The following is a 24,793-nucleotide window of genomic DNA, read 5'->3' on the forward strand; positions in this document are numbered from 1 at the left end:
ACTGACTTCAACCCTCTAGACTTTGCAGTTTCTGATGTCTTGGAGAAGAATGTCTGCCACACCTATCATTCGATTTTAGATTTCCTCCGAGGAGCCATCATGACAGCGTGGGACATAGTCAAGAGCTGTTAATCTGTTCGGTGGCGGTTTGAAGCTGCAAGTGCTTGTGTAGAAGGCCATAAAAAATATAGCTGATTTAGTATTTAAACATACCAGAAATTGAGTCGTCTTTTAATTTTTTGATTCCATATAAATGAAGTGTTTCGTAATTGTGTTGATGCAACTCCAAGATTGTTTAGCCACTCTGTACATTAAATCAATGACAGAGTATGGAACGATACCAACTCAAAACGAGGATCCTGGACTTATATAAATTAATATAAACCTCCTGATCCTTAATAATACCTTTTTGAATTCATATTATGTAGAGTCGGCTACTTTAACTCATACAATAGTCAACTCTGATTGTGAACGGATGTGAGTTCTGCTGGATTGAAAGAAATATGAACAAGAAGCAAATAAATCAGCTGTCTTTTGTAAGTAGTAAATAGTATATTTATTTATTTGTAGGAAAGGCTAGAAAAAACCATTTAAATATGGTTTAGATGGCAACAATATTTATATATAAACTACAAACAAAAATATTTGAATAATGTAATGGATAAAAAAATCACAGTTGAGTTGCCAAATAAATGCATATCGCAGACTTTTAACACAACACGAAAATCTCAAACAAAGGAGTAATCAAAATTATTCTTTATAATTTTTATATGAGAAAATTTTTATAATCCTTCATAAAATATGATTTTCTTTACTTACAAATTTGTTAGTGTGCAAAAAGTGTTAGGTAGTGCCAGGGGCGTCCACATGGGATAAACTGGAGGGGCTCCTTAATCAATGAGTTTTTGTCTTTATCACCTCCTAATTTCTAGGTAGGCAAAAATTGTTAGTTTCATACCCATGAGTATTGAAGTGAGTAACGATTATAGCTTGTAATTCCCTGTGTGGTTTTTTATAAACTTAAAAATACTCAAGCAGCAAAATTCAACTTACCGCACATCACTATAAAATACTAATATTTAATTTAAAAATACTGTATCTTATAATAAAAGACAACCAATTCTTACTGAAAGCATCACGTCAAGTTCTATCAGTTAAAAAATTGAAATTAAAATTTATTTTGGTATTGAATTTAAAATATGTTACAAACTAAATTGTAAAAATCTCAGTTTGAAAGTTTATTGTTTGGGTATTTCATGTTAATGACTTAATTTGTACTTTTTATTTTTCATCATATAATTAAATTAGTACATTACTTCTGGAGCATAATGACTTTGTTTGGATAGAAATATATAATTATACTAACAGAAAATATTGTTCCCTGATCTTAAAACAAAATAAAAATAACATATCTTAAATGTTAATTAATTGTGAGGCTTTTAAGGCCAGAAGTTTACGATATACATAATTATAATAAAGTAAACTGCTTCAATCCTGTGACAATTTATTTTGTATCAGTTCTCTACTTGAGTCTTGTGTAAGGCGTCATTTTACAATGTAAATAAATTTACATTGTATTTTGTCATCAGCTGTCAATTATTCCCCCTTTCTCAGCTTATCATTGTTATGAACGTTGATTGATTGAACTTGAATTAACCATTGCTATGTAGTGAACAATTCCCGAACAATCAATGAATGATAATCATTTCATGGTTTAAGAATTCCCAACGGATTTGAATCCGTTTTTTCTGATTTTTTTGTTGAAAAAAAGGCGAGATACGATCAAAGTAAAAACGTGATTTGTATTCTGAACGTTGATTTGTTGAGATCCGATAATTTCTTGTTTCTCGATGAACATTTCCTGACTAACGCTATAAGAAATTTGGCGAAACACAACTACTAACTTGTACTTTTCCAAGTCTTACTAGTGTATTTTTCCTTAATCAAGATGCCCCTTTTTATTATAGTAAAGATGACTGTCGCTGTATCGTTTTGTATGATTACGTTCAAACTTGTACAAACCAATTGTACAACTTAAGAGAATGAGCAAATTTTGTATCATCAAATGCACTCATTTTCCCCATATCTACGCATGCCTTATTTCTTTCAATCGTCGTACAATGTAAATCATTAGTTCAGTTAGAAAAGGTAAATTCATGGCAGTCCATTGATAATTATAGAGTAAAATTCAAATGTACCCATATCTCTAGAAGACAATAAAATTGCTGCTTAACCAACATATTTATTCCAATATTGATCACGTGGTGATTGTTACATAACTTGGGGTATAAATTTAATATTTACTATAAAAACAAGCAAATTAGTCCAATTATCCCATAATATCGAGTCTTTTTTATCAACTGTAAAAGGAAAGATTGAGAGTAGTAATAAAGGACTCATTATGGGTTCTTTGCTTTCTCTGAATAATTTTGTTAGGTATTCACAATATATTAATCCTACTACTCATAGAAGAAAAATTATAATAGTTGGGAAGTATGAAACGTGATTTGTAGAGATGTGAAAATGAGCGTATTTGGCTTATCTAAAAAATAAATTTACTAATTAATTTACAGTGTACAATTAAATATTATAAATCAAATGCACTCATTTTTTCTTCTCCTATTATTAGTAGAGAAGAGAAAATACGCGCTTTTTTAAGTGTGCTCAATTATACAGGTTGTAGGCTGTATAAATAAATTGTATAATTAAATCATTGCACGCATTTCATACATTTCCAGTGATTAGTTAACTATCAGTAGAGTTATTCATATTAATACATACATTTTTATGCATTATTAAAAAAAATACATCAAAGATAAGCAAGAATGCTTACTTCAGAGGGCAAAGTTATGACTATACCGGCTTATAAAGTATTTAAAAAAAAAGAGGACGCACGATCACTGTTTTTCCATTTTTTTATCCCTAAACTGAATTTTTTCTATACAAACGTATTAACTCTAACTCTCAGTAGATTAGTATATTTTTCTCATTGGTGAAGTAAAAGTTGAATGATGCGATGAAGATTACTATGTGCAGAGCCCTTATATTAAAAGGAATGACGTCAATCCCACAAAAGGTAGTGTTGACAATAAAAACGAAAGAAAAATAACAGATCACAACTGACTTGTGTATGCTGATAGATAAGTATTATTTTCCAAATATTGACATAAAAAGTTACTTATATATTCAGATATAATATACAGATATATCCCTGCAAACTTACGTCCATGTTTTTATGAATGAGGAAATCTGTTTTTATTTTTATTATACTTACAGAGTGTTGAGGTAATTTTTCCAGACAATTTTATATTATTTCCGTATTATTTGATCGGAGAAAAAAAAAGAAAATACAATTATCTGCCAAGTTAGCTTATCTTTTCACAAAAAAATTAATATTTATTTTGAATAAGACGCCAAATAACTGTACAACAAGCAAACAGATGACGGTTATCTGATCTTGTGAACGCTAAAATTTTATCAGGCATTAATATATTCTCTATGGACACGGTTCTAAACTGTTGAAATGACAGATTGATAGCAAGATCATCCAAAGAAGTTTAGGGGCCTTCAGAACAGAGCATCCAACTGCTCAGGTGAAGTGTCTGGACGTTGTAGTATCTGATGACCAGAACATAGATCCATGTGGCATCCATGTCATCTTCTAAGAAAAAAAAGTTTTGTCTGAAAAACTTTACCTATTTCTCCTGTAACAATACGAGGATCACAGTCCCTACTGACGCGTATCGAGGTTATGATTAATTAGTAGCATTTCTGGGAAGACAACACCCCATCTTTCAGCCAGATTGCTCTATTTTATCTTTTTTGCATTTGTTTGAATCAAGGAAGTTGTGTGATTTTCAAAAAATGGACGAAAAAGTAATCTTGTTTGTTGATTAAACATTACTTTATGAAGAGCAAAACGCCACAAGAGACTAAAAAAGCTTGATAACCATTATGGGGACTCTGCACATAATATTAGAACAGTTTATATTATGATTTTAAAATTTTTGAAGTGGCTATGAAGGCACAAGTGACGCTGAACGTTCTGGACCCCCGTTGAGGTTACTATTCTAGAAATCAAAGATAAAATCCATGATATAACGATGGATGACAGAAGACTAGAGGTGGATGAGATTGACAGTGCTATGGGCATCTCGAGCTGAACCCGTATTTCTATTAATTTTGCTACCGCAACTGCTGAGGTGTGAGCTGGTGCATTGTTGTATAATCGAAATATGCTTTTTTTGGGGGGCAATCGTAGCTCGGTTCTCCAACGGTCCAATAACGATGAATAATATATGAACACCTGTAATAGTTTTTCCCTTTTCCAGATAGCCGATGAGGATTATTATTTGCGAATCCAAAGATTCTTTCTGGCGGAGTCCTCGATTCAAACGATTGCCCAACAGAAAGAAAGAAACTCATATGTCCGAGGAATACATCCCTAAGACATGAGCCAGGTTTTGTTCTTGTATTGCAAATTAGAGAGTTTCTTAAAGTGGTTGATTGATTCTACTCATTTCATGAGTAAACATTATAAGTCATAATATGCATGAAGCTTAGAACATACCACCCATTAAATATAATCTTAACCCTATATTACTTGGCATCAATGTTAAGGAAATTAATTCCTTGAGGTACTAAATCACCCTACAAAAAAGTTTCATTTGTCCTTAGTAATGGTTCCTTTGTTAGGCTATAAACATCAGAATTGAATACTTTTTTGTACACTTACATTTTATGCCTGTGAATTCATTATCTGAAAAAGTAGATGAATACGTTGTTTTTTTTGTAGAATGTAAAGGATATAGATATTTCTTCTAGAATAATAAATTATAATTAAACAAGATATATTTTATCCAAATTTGACATCTTTTATTCCCCTTCCATATTTTCATATTCACATTTATCATTGAAGTAGATATATTATAGGAACGAATAAAAAGCATTCATTGAAAGCTTTGATTTTTTTCGAAAATTCATTAATAACTCTGAGATTATGAAAATTTCAAAATCCCAAGTAGTTTTTTGTGCAAGCAATCTTTAGGCTTTGCTAACATGACATTAAATGTCTCAGTTTTTAATTTTTTTGGAAGTAAATATACATTTAATCTAATGCATGTACATTTTGGAGCTTTTATTAACACAGAACTAGAAATTGGATTATTCCGTCAAATTTAAAATGACAAAATAATTCTTCGGATTTTCCATCTTTTGAGATGTGAAAAATATCATGCAGTATTTTAGCCTGTTGACTTGTACAAGAGGTGTATGGCTGTCTATGAAACCTCCTTAAGAACAATGACCTAACCTCTCATTTTCAGCCCGTAGAGATATCGGATAAAAAACATGCAATAGCATAACTAAATTACAAAAAAAACTACTAAAACTTATATGGAATCCAGAAAAGACAGCTAATAACCAGTTTACAATATATTAAAAAACTATGTAGAGGTATATTTTTTATTCAATATGTCCCCCTCCACAACACAACAGCCTCGACACTCTGGTGAACAGATTATCAACTTTTTACAATGATGGACTTGTCATAAGGTACCGCGCTGTCATTATGGCAGATTCGAGCAAACCTAAATTTTGAAAAAGGTGTGGAAAACAATCTTTTCCTAGAAATCCCATGCTGATTAGTCCAGGGGATTGAGGTCAGTGCTGAAGGAAGTCTAAATGTAGACAGAACCGAAGTCAGCCATACTATTGCTGCAGATCATTTTGGTTTTTCTTAGCTTTATGGGACTATAATGGACTTCTTGATATTTTAGGCATTCTGCATAGATATCTCAACAGCCCCTGAAGCTCTCTCGGCACTGACATGGGCGCAGTGGAGATTGCACAGCCGTTGTTTTTTTTGCTGTTACATTTTACACATACTGACATGCGATAAAAAAAACTGTTCCTTGAATTGGTTAGATGGAGTTGCACTGATTAAGACAATTTAAGCATTTAGTATTATTATATTAACTCCTTCTAACCGAGGAATTTCCTTGAAAAGCCCATATACATAAAGTATAATTTTTTCCAGGAATGACCAGGGCACCAACCTTTGCACATTGAGTTCAAGAGAATAATTTCTCCTGAACGTGTTGTACATGTGCTACGTCGATTTATGTTTTTTATGTATAAAATATCGTTTAGTTGCGATTTGAAACCTGGTAGTTAAAAATAACAGGGGTAAAATCATGTTCACCTTGCACTCTATTGCCACGAGCGCACTCGCTGTCAAGCTTCTTTGCCGTGATACATGATTGCCTCCAACATGTTTGCCGTGCTACATACTTGTTGCCAAGCCCTTTTGCCGTCAAAAGTTATAAAATAGATCTTATTCAGTAAATGCTCTGGCTTGTAGTGATGGAACGGTAAAGAAACGAAGAAAATTCAAGCTTATAAAGATAATTGTTTATTTCATTTCAATTATGGAAGTCAATTCGTTATTTGATAGGTAAGGCCTGACTTAAATAGTTACAACTAAGAAGTAAACATTTATCTTTGAAAAATATGAAAACATGTCAATATTGACGGTTTCTATTTTATAACTTTTGACGGCAAAAGTGCTTGGCGGCAGTTTGTAGCACGACAAACATGTTGGAAGCAAGCATGTATGACGATAAAGGTGTATAACGGCGAGTGCGCTTGAGGCGAAAGAGTGTGTGGCGAATTCTACTAGAACCGTATAAGATAATATAGGAATTGACTTAGAAAATGGGTCAAAAATATGGGTCAAAGATATGACACTGATATTTCAACCATGGGATGAATAAATACCCCTCGGAAATTACAAACACGTGACATTATTGAATTGTATCTATCCATAATGCTCTTCTTTGAACGTTAATAACTATCGCCATATCCTTTTGTTCTCCAGAAACCTGAGGTTTAAAATGACATTTTAACTTGATACGCCTTATAATCAAATTTGTTTGATATTGGAGCCTCCTAAAATACACATTGAGCGTTCCATTTGTAATCATTTTTAACGATCCATTATCTTATTCCTTTCCACTTACTAAAATTAATATGATTTTCTATAGAGAACGAAGTTTTTATTTTGATATGGAATAAAATATAGTACAAGGGATGAACACCAATGGGAAATAGGGATTGTATTTTTGGATCAACCTATAAATGTAATCAAATATTTTCTCATATGTAATCCGAGTTGATAATATTGAATGTATACAAATACTTTTTTTAAATTAAGATTCCCTTCAGAATAGTAATAAGAAAAACTCATCACGTAGAGATTTTTCAATTAGAAATCAAAGGATCTAGTTATAGTCACGTTTTACCACTAGAGATAACGAAGCGTTTACTTTTATTTAATAATGAGTATCATTACACTTTTCTTCTTCCTTATTGGTCAAATGGAGTTGTTCCAATAAGAAGAAAATAAAGTATAGCATCATTCAAACGAAGTATGGAAACCAAGACCACATGATCAATAATTGTACAAGGTAATGGTTCTGACAACAATTTTTTCCCGTCCTCTTTGTAAATATTACTTCATAATTAGAGTTGAGTAGTTCGCGATGAAAAAAAGAGCGCAAAGAGAAGGCGTGAGCGGGACATATGGTACATCTGAATTAAGACCCTTGGTAATATTAATTGCCTTTATATGTATTTCAGTAAAATGTGAACCTTTTACATTTAAAACAGCATTTCTGCCGGAAAAATATTGTACTTATATTTTGATTTATATATCAATTCACGTCAAAGATAGGGGAACCTTTTTCTGATAGAGGGAGAAGTTAACACCCACACGACCTATGGCACTACTGAATTAAGACTTGTGTTCATATCAGCTGCGTATTATATAATTTTGATGGAAGAAAATGAATGACTGCTTTAAAGAGGAGAATCTTCTACATTTAAAATAGTGTCACTGAAGGGAAAATATCAATATTATATAAAAAAAAACATTCTATTATGTATCTAAAAAACAATTTATAAAAAAATATAGGCAATGATACATACTTTAGAGAGAAATTAATACCCCGACTATTGATTAAATAATGAGCAAAAAAGAAGAAAGAACACACGCAACAACCGTTTTTCTTTTTCTAATTTTTAAAGTTAGTTTCCATAACTTATTGTACAACCATTATAAATTATCCATTTTATAACAGAAAATGACAAAAATGGTAAAGTGACGTCATTTGTAGTTTAATGAAAAGTGACATCTTGTTTAGGAAAAAGATAACACCACGCTCATGTATCACCCCAAGCTAACATAATTGTTTGCAAAGTTACAACACTGTTTGCGACACTGTTTGTAGCCAAACACTCTCTAGGTGGTATTTGTGGTGACGTACTAGAGGGGGGGGGGATATAATCTCCCCATGACTAAATTTTGTTTTCAAGATAGGAAATGAATCATATGAAGACATTAATTAAATAAAAGCCGAGCAAAAAATAAATACCACATATTTTATAGAAAAATGTCATCCGGTTTTTATTTAAATCAATCTCTTTATTTAGTTAGCAAATAATACCGGTAGTTGCATAAATACACGGACTATTTGTGGCAAATAATTATTTGTGTAATAAAATTCGTATGACGTATTTTTTTCGAGAATTATATAATAGAGAATTTATTCTGGTATAAAATTTCATATAATTACTGAATATAACCACCATTACCTGCTATGACGCCCTCCAAGGGCCCGTGGAAGGCCTTGCACATATTGCTGATGTAATGGTCTTCCATGGCTGCCCATTGCTCATTGACGCTGGCCTTCAATGAGTCCAAATTCGGATGGCGGGTAGCACAGGCCTTCTTCTCAATTTGCCACCACACACTGTAGTCAAGGGAATTCAAATCAGGTGATTGAGGTGGCCACATGTTTCTTTTCCAAAATGGCATGTTGGCAGCGAGCCAATCCTGAGTCATTCCAGAGGTATGGGCAGGTCTTTCAGATCTTTTCCCTCCTTGACAAGCTTCTGAACCTTGAACACAGTAGTCTTTGATTATCTCCTTGACAAACCTACTGGCGCGGAGGAGAGTGGCAACCATATGACGTTTGGCCTCGTCATTCATCGTAAACGACTTTGTTTGATGCAAGTAAGAAAAAAAAACAAAGCCAAAAGATTACCGAGTTACTTGTGCTGGAATATTTTATTTCTGGTCACGGAACCCTGAGATATAAGTGTTTAAAAATTAGTCCGCGTATTTATGCAACTACCGGTGTATTAGAAAAAATATGTCATTTTTGAGAACTTGAACTTGACGCAATATAATTAAACATTATACTTTAAATTTTCTCCACGAGCTTAAAGTTTACTAATATAAATAATAATAATTCATAAATCTGATTTTAAAATTTTAGCATATCATAAATAAACTCGAATGAACACTCACTAGAGCTCAAAACCTCCTCCTAAAGTCAAATTGAATTATGTATCTCAATTTGTTTCAAAGTAATGGTTGATGATGTATTTTTTACGCTTTCTGTTATGTAGACCTCTCTAAATTTACTGGCTTCTTACTGTGACCATATATAATCTTCGTACTAAGTTTGATAAAAATAAATTTGTAACTTTTGTCGTAATCTGGTGTCTTAAAAATCATTTTTTTAGTGGTGCAGAATTAGAGTATCATTTAATTTAACATGATTGAATTAAAAGTATTATTTGAAAAAATTTCATTACTCATGCCATGCAAAAATTGACAGTAGGTTAGGGTTTCAGTTCACAAAGCAAAGGAAGTGTAAGAATGGAACAAAGACGATGTTAAGCACTATTGGAAAAAAAAAATTACTTTTCTCTTCAGCTGATAATAACTATAGTTGAATATGTCCTTATTTATTCTGTCCACTCAAATCTTAGAACACATCATATTTATCTTTTGAATATATCCTAATATGTCGATGGTTTCCATAAGATGTACCAGATATGTTTTAAGGGCATTGCACATATCTTGCAAATAATATCCTTGTTTTCATTATAATGCCATATAATAAGAATATTTTATAGATATCTATTTTTACTTAGTAATATAATTTATATCACTAAAATTTTTGTAGTAAAAAGAAATCAGAGCATGGTGCATCTTTAACATCAAAATTACTGGAATTGAATCAACGAAACCAAAATTGAGCATGATTGGCTGCTACAGTATCAGGACCCTAAACACAATTCACATTTTCAAATGCCTGGCTTGCATTATCCCCTTTACCAAAGCCAAAAGTGAAATATGCCATATTTTTTCTTTCCTAGTGTCCATCCTTGACACCCCCCCCTTCCCTCAAACAATACCCCGAGAAAAACAATCACAAAACTATTGAATAATCGTTTTTAGTACAAAATCTCATTTTTCTAACACCATTTAGTTTAAACTAATTGCACTTATACAACGAGAGAAACACATTACTAAAGCCTTTATGGGGAAAATTAAGAGATTTCGTTTGACTATACTTTACTTGAAGGACTAATTAAACAATACCTACAATGACGTCACAAGATATCAATTTTAATATCTTAAATAACAACGATTGGGACAATCCTCGGTTTTAAATAAGGACCAACAAAAGGCTAACCTAAAATCTCTTGCCCCCAAAAGCTGTTATACGTATTGGCTTCAAGTTAGTGAGGAGGCCTCTCTGCCATTTTGTTTAGAACCGGAGTGATCATATTGGATGAAATATTGACCAATTGTAGAACAATATTAAACCTCAATCAAATTAAAAAGCATGACCTGTGACAATCATCCTATACCTTCTAAAATCCACACGACTAGGATATCTTAATATATTCTCAAGTGGTACGCAATCTAAATAGGTTGAGAGCCACTGTTGTAGATACAAAAAATAAAACAAAATTAAGTGTTGTCATCTGTATTCCAAATAAAATTATGTCAATATTTATTTAACCATAATTTATGTGAATAAATTGCATATACGACCATAAATCCTATACAAATTATTTTTCTAATGGTCGAAGGAAATTATCGATTTACTATTTCAATCACAAGGCTCTAATGAATCAATAATAAGATATTGGGTTATAAATGTCAATATAATGAGATGAATGCGTCTATTGTTTATGTATAATTATCGGAGCAGAATAAGTACTCATGATTAATTAATTAAAGTGAGCTGTATGTATAAACAGTTGCTTGTATTGAAAATCGTTTTATACACCGCTTTCTCAGTAATCCTGCTTTAAATATTTAAAAAGTCCGTAGAGGTGAAGTCTTCAAAATTGTATTGACCATTTGAGACTTACTTTTTCAAAGTGTGGCAGGGAGGCAAGTCCTTTAGAGGCATCAAATTCCCTTCTAACCTTACAAACAAAAGTCTCACTTAGTCTCAGAGTTCCAGCAATATTGTCCCGCCTAGCCCAAATATCTAGGAGGGCTCCGTGCCTTTTCCAGACATTTGAAAGAGCGAATTGATTAATTGATTACATTTTTTTTTACAACTGATGCAAGTTTAGACAAGCTATCTACAAAAAAATGAGCTGCCTATTTACCTTTGTATGCGGAACCTGTATATACCTGTCCTACAAAGTTTAACCGAATCAATTTGTAACTTTTCCAGTCATACTACGTACAGACAAACCTAGGCGAAAGCCTAAACTCTGTTCATCTTTGTTGTGGTGAGAAATAATGCTTATATTTATGAACGAAAATTTGAGTTAGGAGGGGGATTGGGGAGGGAAAGGTATGTGCCTTAATTTAGTAGGTATACTCTTAATGCACTTAATGTTCATCACACGAAAAGTAAGAATACATACTAAAAAAGAATGGGAAAATGAATCATAATTCATCCTCTTCATTCTGAAGGTGGAGAAACATGTAATTTATGTGTACATGGCTCACCAGAAAATATTATAATATTACATATACCTTATAGATCATACGTGTGTTTGTGCGTTCTTATATCAGCTTATAATAATGTATATTGTTGGATAATATGGAACAAAGTTGAGGAACAAACAATTATACTTCGATACCGGGAGGAAATGAAACATTTATACCGTTTGGATCAAGAGTGGTGCCCAAAAATTAAAGTAATATTCAAGTACAATTTTATCCCTGTTATTATTTTAATAACAGGATTTCATTTTGCAACAAAACGAGAGCTGAAACAAAAATGAAAATAATTTGCTTTAATTTAAAATTGCGTGTGCAATGTCCTTAACGTTAGTTCCCAGAGAGCTACAAATACCCTTCGGCATCTACATCCGTACTGCCTACAACATGAAGAAGTCCATTTCCGCACCATTAACTCAATAACTTACACTTTTACATAAACAAGATGGCTGACTTCTTGCCTTCCTCCACGTGACTTCAATCCCTGGACTTTGCAGTTTCAAACGTCTTGGAGAAAAATGTCTGCCGTACCACTCCTCCCAATTTGGATTACCTCCAAGCTGTCATTATGTCAGCATTGTACGCTTGAAGACGGCTTGTATCTTCAATAGCTGCCAATCTGTTCACCGGTTTGTTATAATATAGTTAAAAATATAGTATTTAAACTTGTCACAAATTGATTTTGAGTTGTCGTTTATTAAAAATCACCTTTTTTTTAAATATATATTCATGCAACTGCAAGTCTTGGTTCCCAACTTTTATCAATCTTGAATGCCTTGTATATTTATTAGGTATTACGTATGTAACAAAAAAAAACATTTTAGACAAAAGTATTTCTAGATCTAGCACGTACCTAGGTATTTATCTATTCAAATCTGTCCCGAGCCCTTAGTAGGATAAGAAATGTTAGGCTTTATGACAAAATTTTGATAATGTTAACAGAATATTCTGATTTTTTAGCTTTTTCTAATAATAACTTTTATTTTATTGATTGTTTTTTTTTTTTCTTAGAAAAATTGACAAAAAAAAAATTATAAATTTAAAATTGTAAGGGAAAAGTTCTAATTTTTACAGCATACATTTATTTATGGAAAGAAAAAATGTATTCTTCTTCACAAATTTGAAAAAAAGATTTCAGTCTAACCTGCTATTTTGTTCAAAAGCGGTTACTTTAAATTGTTTAGAGGAGGTGTTGGTTTTTCGAAAATTTTGACCAGAATGTTTCTATTTTAAAACCATTTTTTTTAACAGCCTTTATTTTACAGTTATTATATTCAAACTATGACAAGAAAATTTTTATTATTGACAATATACTGTATATACTAATTTTTGGAAAAAAAAACACTGTCTTTTCGACAAATTTAGTCTCTGGTTTGATTCTCTCATCATCCACTGTTCCTTGGGCGGTGTTCATTGTACGCAAAGAGAAGCAGTTCTAACAGAAGAAGTACGGGTTCATTTCAATTATGGCCTAGTCAAAAACGACCTTCACTGATCCAGACGTCCTTTTGAAGAACCTTATTCACTGACACACGTCAAAAATGGTTGAGGTATAGACTTGGGACGTCCTTTATTTTTACAAATTAGTCCCAGGAAGATCCTAAGGAGATAATTTGTTATTTTTGTCAAAAATAATTGCAGACCTTTTTTGATTTATTCTACAATGTATAAAAATAACCCCGATCCTTAAGATGGCTGAGGTAGCAGTCTGTAAAAGCTTTCATATAAGAGTGTGCCCCTCAGATTGTCTCATTGTAACGTCCTGATGGTATAAGGATAGATGGAAAATTGAATGACTAATCTCCAAAGTGCAAGGTATAAAATACGCTATGACGCACATGATCCAGGAGCCTATTTATAATAAGATAATGACTTCGCTAAGCGAAGAATATATTATTGGAATAGGAGGAGTGGAATCTCGATTTTTCGAGATATTCGGCACAGTGGAAACCATAAAAGTAGATAGAAGGTCTCATTATGTGAAAGAGGTTGTGATTTTGTCACTTATAGAGTAAGGTGGTGAGAGTAATCGGAGTCCATCCGTAGACAGAAGGATGAGTCCGAAGGACATCATATCTCATTATGCAAGTATATCATATAGTACGGGATTTTTTCTTGTATCGTGACCTCGTCTCTTGGTCACTTTTCCCTTTAATACTCAATAACAGATAAATCCATAGTTATTTATTAAAAATAAGTTGTAACCCTGAGTCTTATCTCCAACTCAGATGTCTTTCTTAGCTGAATTAAAACGTACAAACCGAGATTGATGTAAATTTATAGAGTGTGTAAATTGTTAGTTTACACCCTGTATACAAAAAATCATTTATATCAATTTCCCCTTGCATATAATTGTATTACTAATTCCTTCCTATTATATGGTTAGTATTATAATTGACATTGTTGTGTGTTGTATGACTTCAGATGTTGCATGCTGTTTTCAATAAAGTTACCTCCCCCCCCCCTTCCTCCTCGTCAATCATACTAGTTCATAGTTCCTTTATTCCCCTTCTATTTGGAATACTCATTTTAACACTTCAGCGTATTGCAAGTCTCATTGTATCACTAAAACTTTTCCTCTATTAAATAAAGAGAGAAGAAAAAAAAAAAAAGCTCGAAACCAGTTGGTAATTCTTCATTTAAAAGTATTAGGGATATGCTCATTACTTAATGAGTAGTGTTATCTAGACTTCAGTCGAGGGGTTGAGAATTGAGTATATTCTTTAAATGTTGTTGTAGTTTTTTTATTGATAAAAAAAGACTCCATTATCCATTTGATCCCCACATGAAACTAGATGCCTTTAAAAGAGTGTCGTGTGTTCTTCTTTTATCAAGTTTTACCCATCTCCCCCACCCCCCAAAAAAAAATCTGTATTTCCTTCGGATTTTCATATATTTTCGTGTACACCTATGACCTTATTGGACACAAGAGGTACAAAAAAATTTTTTTTTTTAATAAATGTAATAAGCTAAGTCAACAAAATTGAAAGGATGCTATTTTCATCTCGGTTTGGAAGCAGAATAAATGAAAAAGTAATAGATCGATTTTGGGGAAGCTTGTCATTTTCACACAAAACATTATTTTTACGTTTAAAACAGGATTACGGATGAAGTAACCAATCGATTTTGTAAAAACTTGGTATCAAAGTAAATCAGTTTAGCTACGAAGTTATTGATGTTATAAAGAGATCCATTTTCCGTGAATGGAACTAAATTACGAATATAAATATATCTTATTTATGTAAATAATTATAAAGAAAAATGGAAGCTATAGATAAAAAAAAGGTACATTAATATTGTCCTTGTTATAAAAATAAGTATACAAACTATTTATACGAAAATTAAATTTTTCTATTGATTAGACTAGCAATGACTGCATCATTTGGTAAACACTTATGGTAATCATCAGTGATTCTAATTAGAAGTAGTATTTTCTTAAAAAAACTAAAAAACAATATGACAGCGATGGCCATTTGTAGAATTTTATGGAGGAGAACAGCTTAGCTGTCATGACGGTTCATTAGATTCAGTAGAAGCAGCTGTCTGTAGGGAGAAGAGGGAGAAGTAAATAAAGTAGGTTATAAGCAAGAATTACTCTAATATCGATCCCCAATTCTACTCTGAGTTCTAGGGTGACTCTAAATTATAAGTCTACAACAAATCCTAAGGGTTACTCTCTGCCTTTTATGAGCACACACAATGTACAATTAGGTTTTGAATATAATTGAATGTGGTAGGAAAGGAAGTTCCCTCCATTGGTATTAAATTTTAAAGACAACAGCTTACCATAAGAAAATTTACTCTTCAGTTTGTCCACTCAAAAAAATAACCGGCTGAGTTTTTTTTAAATCAATCGATTTTCATCACAAAATATTCCCACCCCACCTGGATTGTTTTTTTCTTCAAATTATAAATATTTTTTGTAAATGAACTGTGAAACTTTTAACAAATTTGTTAAAAAATATAATTATATTGCTAAAATATTTAAAATGTATAGTATTTTTAAATACATTTTCATAGAAAATGTCAAAAGGTGCAATTAAGGTTATTGTTTTTGGGGGTTTTTTTTATAAAAGATATTATTAAAAAATATTTTGTATTGGTAATGTTTTATCCAAAATGCCAAATTTCAATTTAAATCAAAAATAAAGGTTGTTCAAAATTTACCCTTAAAAAATATATATATAAATCCCAACAAATCATCGTTTAAAATATTTATGACTATGAGTAGAGTACAAATCAATACTAATAAAACATATAAGTTGTTTTGAAAATACTTTTGTGTACGAAACCAACAGTGTTTGTCTCCGCTGAAGACTTAATATCCTTTTGCTAATATAACTGATTTCTATAAAATATTTTTTCCCCTTAATTTAAAAAAATAAAATAAACGAATGAGATTGAAAAAAAAAAAAAAATTAGGATTCCAAAATCACTTGGAGAAAAAAAGTTTAAAAACAATTATATATTTGTATGTTACGAGAAACCATTTCAAATAATTAAATATAATAACCGTCAAGACGGAAATTTTACAGTTTTCAACAATCTTTTGATGTGCAAGATCCAATACATGGCCTGAAAATTGCCGCAAAGAAAAAACATTTTATTCTATTTTAAACGTGGCTAAAAATTTATATATATTTTCTTTGACTTTCTTTATAGAGCAGAGTCCTTAAAACAATGTTCAAGCCACGGCTTAGCTTCATGCTAAGATGGTCCGAATAAACATGAAAGACCCTGTATCATTAAACTACACGTTAAAATGTTTGCGTGAATGGACATTTGGCCGAACAGACATTTTGCTGAAAGAACATTTTCCCGAAAACTATTTTTGCACAACTTTTACCATTGTAGTACTTTAAATAACTTAGATAGTAAACAAGCACGACCACAATTCCAATGGAAGAAGTGCTAATCACTTCTCCGTAATCAATTATTAACATGGACATAATGGAATAATCATATTATAAAAGACTCATGGTCTAACAATTAAGCAATATATCAGGCAAGAGCAGTGATTTTCACTTCATAATGATCCAAAAAGTGTCAGAAGAATAGGCAGTTGGATGTGGACAGGCAAACTACAAAGAGGATTTAGGTAGGTATTATAACACTGGGTCGTAGGAAAGCAGGCCATATGTCCGTTCAGAAAATTGTCTTCTAACTAAATTTCCGGTTACCAAATTGTTCTTATTTCAAGGGCCCTAGAATTTTTGATAGAGTGTAAAATTGTAATTCCTTCTATTAGTTGGTCTGATTTTGACGGAACTAGTTCACAATTTTCTATAATTTTACATAAATAAGTGTTGTTATCCTTATAAAATTTGATTATTTAGGCCACCAAGATTACTGATATTCGCGATGCTGACATTAAATGAAAAGTATGCTTCGTGCATGTAAGTAACTACATAAATAGAAAAGAATTATCAACAGCTGAGAAAAAAAAAGCAGTTATTCTTTGTTATAGTGAGATTCCATTCTACACAACAGTCAAAGATGTCATTAAAATAAGTTGAATTGAATTACATAAATCATAGATTGAAGAATGCTGATTCATGACTTATTGATGAAGAAATGGTTTAATCAAAAATTTCATTCACCTCAAGGAAAATAGTTACATGGGGTAACAATGAATATTGTGAAGTCATTTGACAGATTCTGTTTTTTTTTTAGAGGAAAAAACCTTTACAATCAACTTAATATTAAAGATTTGAGTTCTTTTTGTTTAAATCAAAAGTAATTCTTCCTTAAAGCCATTTGTTCATTAGACTGTTTCCCAATGCATTCACAATGAAATTAAAAATGAAGATAGTATTTCACAGTATTTATGTCAGTTTAAGGTACTGTAGACAAATCAGTATCTGTATATATGTTACAGGCAATGTGGAAAATCTGGCATTTTGCAAAATGCCCAGGTAATGTCAAATTATCCGTTAGAGCGGCAATGTGCAAAATGCCCGGGCCATCTATAAAATTTCCAACAGGTTGTGCAGGTAGACAGCTGGTCCCTTAGATGGATAAAAATCTATCGCCAACATTATCCTGAGTATCAAGGACACCTTCGAATATATTATGATACACCCCGGCCTATGGAATACACTATTTAACCGATTGTCAACAAGGGGGATCAAAATCTATCGCCACCGCTATCCTGAGTATCAAGGAGGCCTTTTAGTTTCCTATTACACCCCAGCCACAGGTTTGGAAAAAGAACTGCAGGTTTCAGAAGTGGATCATTACTCAACACCACCGCTTCCCTAAGCATCAAGTGCCCCTTTCAATATCCTATAATACACAGTTTATAATACAATGGGATCTCCGGATAACAAAATGGTTCCATCTGCGACATTAAATGCTTCAAAAACTTCCTCCGTTGCCATGTGGAAAAATGAAGATGATTGGACATATCTGAACTGCTCACAGTGACAATTTGTTCATGACAACCAAGTGCAAAAGAGAGGAGCGAATCACAAGCAAGAAGAATAAGCAAACAGGATGGTGCAACCCTCCTCAAGGCAGTCTAAGGAGAGTGAGGTAGGACAAGGCGTGAATGCCCAAGTTCCAAGTATCGACCCTGGAGAATAAAATCTCCACTACGTCTTGGCTGTTGTGATCCATTTAGCAGAGAACGGATAATATAGATTAGGGGAAAATATGTCTCAAAACAGCTAGAAAGCAGTTTGCACCTTACAAGGAGCAATTCCTTAGTGTTGATGGAATTACCAGAGGGAAGGAAGTTACATTGAGACTGACTGCATCAATTCTGTCAGATGGAAAGGAACAAGGCTTTTTGTAGTGCAATTTCGCGGACCCCCAAAAAATAAGTTCACCTGAAAAAAAAGGGACACCTCTGTAATAGCAAATGTCATAATAGCACAACATGCTGCAAACATAGTTATTTTCGTGAACGTGATTATGTTAGGGTATAATAATTAAAAATATTATGGTAAAAAGTTAAATAATATCGGCTATGTTAGGTATGTTCAAAAATATAATTTTTTGAAATTATTAAAGTATATTTATATAAGTTTTTTGTTCATATCCATTTTGAAGAAATTAATTAAATTTATAAGAAATGTACAACCGTGTAGTTTGAATATTAATAAATATAATCCTCAATTCTAATGTAAATTTTTATTAGATCTGTACTAATTGCTGTAGTCATATTGATATACCCAAATTTTGTCACTTTCATACAAATCGCTCAACTTTTTGGCTTATATTTAAGTATTAAGAAACCTCTGAACCCTCCGGTTGTATAAGAGCCCCATGACGGTCATAAACCATTACCAAAGTTACACATACCTTTACAAATCCCACTAAGTATAATACAAAAAAAATCAATTCATTTAGTTGTGTGAATAACGAAGGTTCTTGATGCTCAATGAAGCGGTGGCTCTGGTTAATGACCAACCTTATCCACCAGTGGCTCACTTGCACAACCCATGGGCTGGGGTGTATTATAGGATATTGAAAGGGGTCCTTTGTGCTCAAGGAAGCAAAGGGGGGGGGGGTAATATATAATGATCCACTTTTTGAACCTGCAGTTTTTATAAAAAGACTGTTGACTGGGGTGTATTTTAGGATTTCAAAAGGGATCCTTGAATCTGAGGGACGCAGTGGGAGTAGGTAATAATCCACAAGTGGTTCATTTGTACATACTGTGGGTCGAGGTGTATCATATGATATCAAACGGGGTCGGGGATGCTAGAGAAGCGGTAGGTAATAATCCACTTTTTGTACCAATAGTCCATTTGTGTAACCCGTGAGTGGGGTATATTATAAGATATCAAATGGGATCTTAGATGCTCAGAGAAGAGGTGGTGGTGGGTAACAATCCACCTTTTTGACCATAAGTCTACTTGCACAACCTGTGGGTCGGGTTGTACTATAGATATTAGAAGAAGTTATTGATACTCAGGATAGTGGCGGCAATAGGTCTTTGTCCCACTTCACTTGAGTAACCCGTAAGTGGGGTGTATTATAAGATATCAAATGGGGTTTTTGATGCTCAGGGAAGCGGTGGTAGGGGATAATTTTCCACCTATTGGACCAGTGGTCCAGTTGTGCGACCTGTGGGCCGGTATGTATCAAAGGAAATCAAGAAGGGGTTCTTGATACTCAGGATGATGGGGGCGATAGGTTTGGATCCCCTTAGGGACCAGTTGTTTACCTGCACGATCTGTTGTTTGGTGTATATTTTGCAAAATAGAATTGCGTCTCTCGTGACCGTTTTTTATCATACAATAGTTTGATTGTGTGAATACAATATAAATTTCAAAGAAAATAACTAGAGTATCAAATTGTTTGCAATGAAATTGCATCATAATCAAATCCTTAATGATCAATTTTTTTTAGAGCTGAATTGTTTTTATAATCAAATCACCCACAATCATTGTAAATGAAGTTAATATTATCATTGACCACTCAACTGGAAATTTTATAGATTGCCCAGGCAATATGCAAATTGCCTGCCCTAACGTGGATTTTGTAAAATGCCTAATTCTCCACTTATTCTGAAACATAAATTTAAAATAGAGTTTGTGTTTGTGTGGCCTTTATAAATTCCCACGCCGTTGTACATAGAAGGCGGGAATTTTACATCTGTGCTTCTTTTGAGCCTGGTCCGACTAAGACAGACTTTCGGGGGGGGCGGGCTTATACTATACCATATTACAAAAACTGTTTTTCGAAACTCAAGGAGACTAGATAAGGGGTTGAGTTTTAAATCAAAAAGTGATTGCCGTCACAAAAAACATTTATTCGAATAACTACGTTTTTCAAATTTATTCAAAAAGAAATATATGATAATTACAGTTTCGTTTTCTTTTCATGTGCAAAAATATGAACTTCCAATAAAATATTGGATTTGCAAATGAAATAAAGTTGGTAGAAATTTGTCTGGAGATTAATTTGCATGTAAATTTGACAAATAAAAATGGATGATTAACTGAAATATTGGTTATTTTCTGAATATTTTTTTTTTCATTTATTTCTCTTTTATTATTTAACGTCCGTTTACACCTGTTCAGAAGAAATACCACAAAACGCTACATTTTGTTGATAAAATTTTCAACTCTATCATTTCAATAGAGTATTTCCAATTTCCAGAATATTTTATTATATAATTTTTGTAATATATGTATAAATATGAACTAGACATCACGGGTATTTTTTCGAGAATATTATCCTCTATAGTTGTTGTTTTTTAGCAATGTTAATAATTGCTATTAACTTTTTTTTTTGTAAAATCAGTCAAAAAAAAGTTTTTCCTACTTTCTTCACAAATTTCGATTTTATAATTTATTTAATAAAAGTAAAATATGGACTTCTCTTCTAGACAATTTATTTATGGATATATAAATATGGTATTTGAAGTTTATAACACAATATCTTAAAAACAAAAACTTATAATAATACCACTGAGTTTATAAGAGCCAATAGTAAGATTATTTGGGGATTTGAGTTGCAGAATCAACGTAGCTCATGGCCAACGTGCTCGTGAGAAATTATTCTCTTGAACTAATGATACCTAGGTTTGCATCCCGATCATTCCTAGATAAATAAATATGTTATATGTATATGGACTTCACACAAAATTCTTAGGTTACATGAGGTAAATATAACACTATAAGGATTACTTTTACCTAATCAGTGTAATTCCATCTAACCAAATAAAGGAACATTAAAAAAATGCTATTTACTACTTTTTTTTGTAAAAAAAGTGCAATTTTTTTCGTATATTTCATTTAGACATTTTGTTTTGAAAAGATGATCTATCATCATCTTCTCATCTAGACAATTTTTTATGGATATATGTTGGAATGTATTTGAAGATTATTACACAATACTTTTTATTATAAATTCATAATAATGTATATAAAATAATGATTGTCCGCGCCGAAGGGGTCTAAACATAAAGAAGATATAATGTTGACCATTATCAATGTGATTCCCTGCCCCCTCCTTGTCTCGAGAAAGACCGAATAATCCTTTGTTATTACGTATATAAAATGGCGTGAATTGCACTGATTTTCTCTAGTAGTCTTTTTAAAATTTGTTGGATAGATAATGAATGAAAATCGTAGGAATAGTTATGAAGGAGGGTATCAGGGATGAAATCCAATTATTTCCACGAATTTGTAAAATATTTTTGACTGAAAACATATCTCCTGTTATTGTACCATCAAAGTCCGTTATTTTATATTTCCTTGCCAAAAAACTTGTAAATAGAATTTTCCCCGTAAATTGAATTTTATTAGGATCTGATGCTAATTGGACGATCGTCATCCCTGTGAACTCTGTTGATTCTCCCGATTCAAATATTTTTTTGGACCTATTATCTGCCTTGGGATTTTCTACAGTGTGAAAAATATTATTATCATATTAAATTAATCTTTATTGTAACATGCATGTAAACGAACCCAAAACCCTATTGGTTATTTCCTCAGTTTTCACCGGACCTGGCCAAATAGAGACCATTGTAACATTCTTATTTTTGAGTTCAACTGCACAATCTGCAGCCATTCGATCACATGCTGCCTTACCAACTCCGTAGGGTACGTTAAATAAATACTTGAGTCCACCACCAGAGCTGATGTTCACAATTAGCCCAGTTCTATTTTGTACCATTATCCTTTAAATACACTAAGTCATATAGTGGTATTGTTCAATCTTTTGAGAATGAGTTGATTGTAAAAAAAAAAAGAAAAGAGGCCTACCTTGACGCATAAACAGTACAAAGATAGTGGTTCCTCAAACCAACGCCATTGATTTTATCCCACAAATCCGGAGTTTGACATTCATAAAACGGTTTTCCCTGGCATTCATTAATGATCCCAACTCCAGAGTATGCGTTGTTGACTAACAAGTCTAATTGGCCCTTTTGCTCCTTTTGAACTCTTTCGAAAAACATCTCAACATCCAAGTCATTGTTGTGATCTAATATAACTGGGATTGCTGATCCGCCCCTCTCCTTAATTTCAACAGCTGTTTTTTCCAAGTCATTTTTTGATCGACCAGTGATATAAATGGTTGCTCCGGCTCCGCCAAGTTGAAGTGATATCCCTTTTCCAATGCCTCGAGACGCCCCAGTCACAATAGCAATCTTTCCTTTCAAGCTCATTTTCTAACAATATTATTATATAATGCAAATGAGTAGGTATTTTGATCTTGAAGTTTGAAATACAACTAATTTCCTTCTGAAAGCGAAGGTATATCTTTTTTTAAATACACTTTGAACTCATGAAAGATAAGGAGAGTATATCAGGGGCATTGTAAATGATTAAACAAACCTATACATACGTTTATACAATATACGCACATATTTATCAATAATTTATTTTCTGATTTTATTTCTCTCTTAAATTGTATCATAATTTAAGGAGACGCCATTTTGAGGCCCAAAATGGATATTTTTATACCTGAATTGGCAAATTTCTTATTCTTGATAAAACTTCACGAAAAGGCTTTAGGCATATAAAAGACTTAACATCAACGTTATTTTTTGCTTCAAATCTTATTCAACCCACAGATGAGATGGGACAGTAGATCTGGTGCCACTCAAGATGTTTAAATCATTGACTTAAAACCCGAACTTGAAGACACACATAGTTATTTAATTACAAGAACGTCAACGTATTTTCCTGTTATTGTTTAGCTCCCTATGACGTCATAAGATGCAAATGAATGCTATATTTAATAGTGATGCTGGAACTAGGGGTGTTGCTTGTTTTCATAATATGGGAGGTACTTAGATCCAAAAATGATATATACAGCTAAATAACTACTTTTATAAATAGGTAGAATTTAATATACAGGGTTGAGCTTATATTGTATTTTAGTAAGATGTAGTGTTGAATCTGTCCTAGGATTAATCCCCTTATCAGTGTTTTTTCCCCTGCACCTTTAAGTCTTTTTTTATTTTATAAGTCCGAACTTTTTTACCATTCAACGATCCTAAGGACTGATCCATTGGTCTTTCAGTCCTACAGTCCTAGTTATCTTTTTATTTTCTTCACTCATAGCTAGGATTGAAGTATATAAGAACCAAGAAAATAATGAATAATTGCTAGAATTTATAAAAATACGTTTATTGTCACACATCTCCTACAAGTATCTTGTCTCTTTGAAAGACGCTATGAATTATGATGTAACTTCAGCGACTCAAATGACGTATTTAGTAGTTACTACGTAATTTCAGCTGTTGTATTTTCTATATAAAGATTGATAAGGATCGGTCCTAGGACTGACAAATTTTATTAGAACCGAACTCATAAGACTATAGTCTTTTTAGTTTGTTTGAAAGGGGTTTATTTCTATTTTTTCATCTCATGGCTGCTCGAAGTTAATTTTTATGGCACGTCATGACAGCTAAGTTTCTCTCTCCCAAAACATTCCTGAAATTGTCAGGGTGATCATTTTGATTTACAGTTTCTTTTGTTAACGAACCAGTGGATGGTATTATTTCTGTCTATGAATATCATCATATACTGAATGATGCTACTAAAATCAATATGTGCAGGCTTGGACCCATTCTCCCCTTTTCCGTTCGTTCGTTTGCTCATTTTCAGAAAGTTTTTCGTTCTTCGTTCATTTTGAACTGTGGAAAAAAACAAAAAAAAAACATATCTGAATAATACTTTGTGGTAACTGTAAACGACTATATGGTAAGAAATCCAGTAAATTCGAGGCTTGTTAATATAAATGTATATTTGTAAATTTTTCATAAAAAAACTGTTGTGGTATAATAATTATTTCCTACAAGAAATATAAGTCAACCTTGGTCTGACAGCGTCTCACCACATTAAGCGCCACATCCAGTTTTCAAATTTATAACTGTTACAAAAAGCAAAAAACTGATTGAAAAGATCACCTGCACTCAGTGGTCACTTTTTCCATTGCCTTGACTGAACACTTAATACTGTTTTGACAGAATTTTTATCTTTGATTAATAACTTTTTTTTAAAT

At 32.4% G+C, this 24,793-nt stretch overlaps 1 protein-coding gene across 1 annotated transcript; it reads right to left on the reverse strand.

Moving 5' to 3' along the window:
• Window positions 1-21,153: 21,153 nt before the first annotated feature.
• Window positions 21,154-23,063, reverse strand: LOC121115253 (dehydrogenase/reductase SDR family member 1). Its single transcript, XM_040709454.2, has 3 exons — window positions 22,546-23,063; window positions 22,249-22,460; window positions 21,154-22,182 (listed from the first exon to the last, which is right to left on the reverse strand). Exons 1-3 carry the CDS (start codon window positions 22,947-22,949, stop codon window positions 21,875-21,877), a joined length of 924 nt encoding a protein of 307 aa, XP_040565388.1. The 5' UTR covers window positions 22,950-23,063; the 3' UTR covers window positions 21,154-21,874.
• Window positions 23,064-24,793: the final 1,730 nt, after the last annotated feature.

This window comes from Lepeophtheirus salmonis, chromosome 3 (genome assembly GCF_016086655.4).
Source record: "Lepeophtheirus salmonis chromosome 3, UVic_Lsal_1.4, whole genome shotgun sequence".
NCBI lineage: Eukaryota > Metazoa > Arthropoda > Copepoda > Siphonostomatoida > Caligidae > Lepeophtheirus > Lepeophtheirus salmonis.

What these genes read in the sequence shown, in the direction of transcription:
- LOC121115253 (XM_040709454.2), bottom strand. Translation starts at nt 22,949, where the DNA reads ATGAGCTTGAAAGGAAAGATTGCTATTGTGACTGGGGCGTCTCGAGGC. An exon ending in TGTACTGTTTATGCGTCAAG is followed by an intron (nt 22,461 to 22,545) that starts GTAGGCCTCTTT and finishes GTGTATTTAAAG; the next exon opens with GATAATGGTACAAAATAGAA. An exon ending in AATAACCAATAGGGTTTTGG is followed by an intron (nt 22,183 to 22,248) that starts GTTCGTTTACAT and finishes TTCACACTGTAG; the next exon opens with AAAATCCCAAGGCAGATAAT.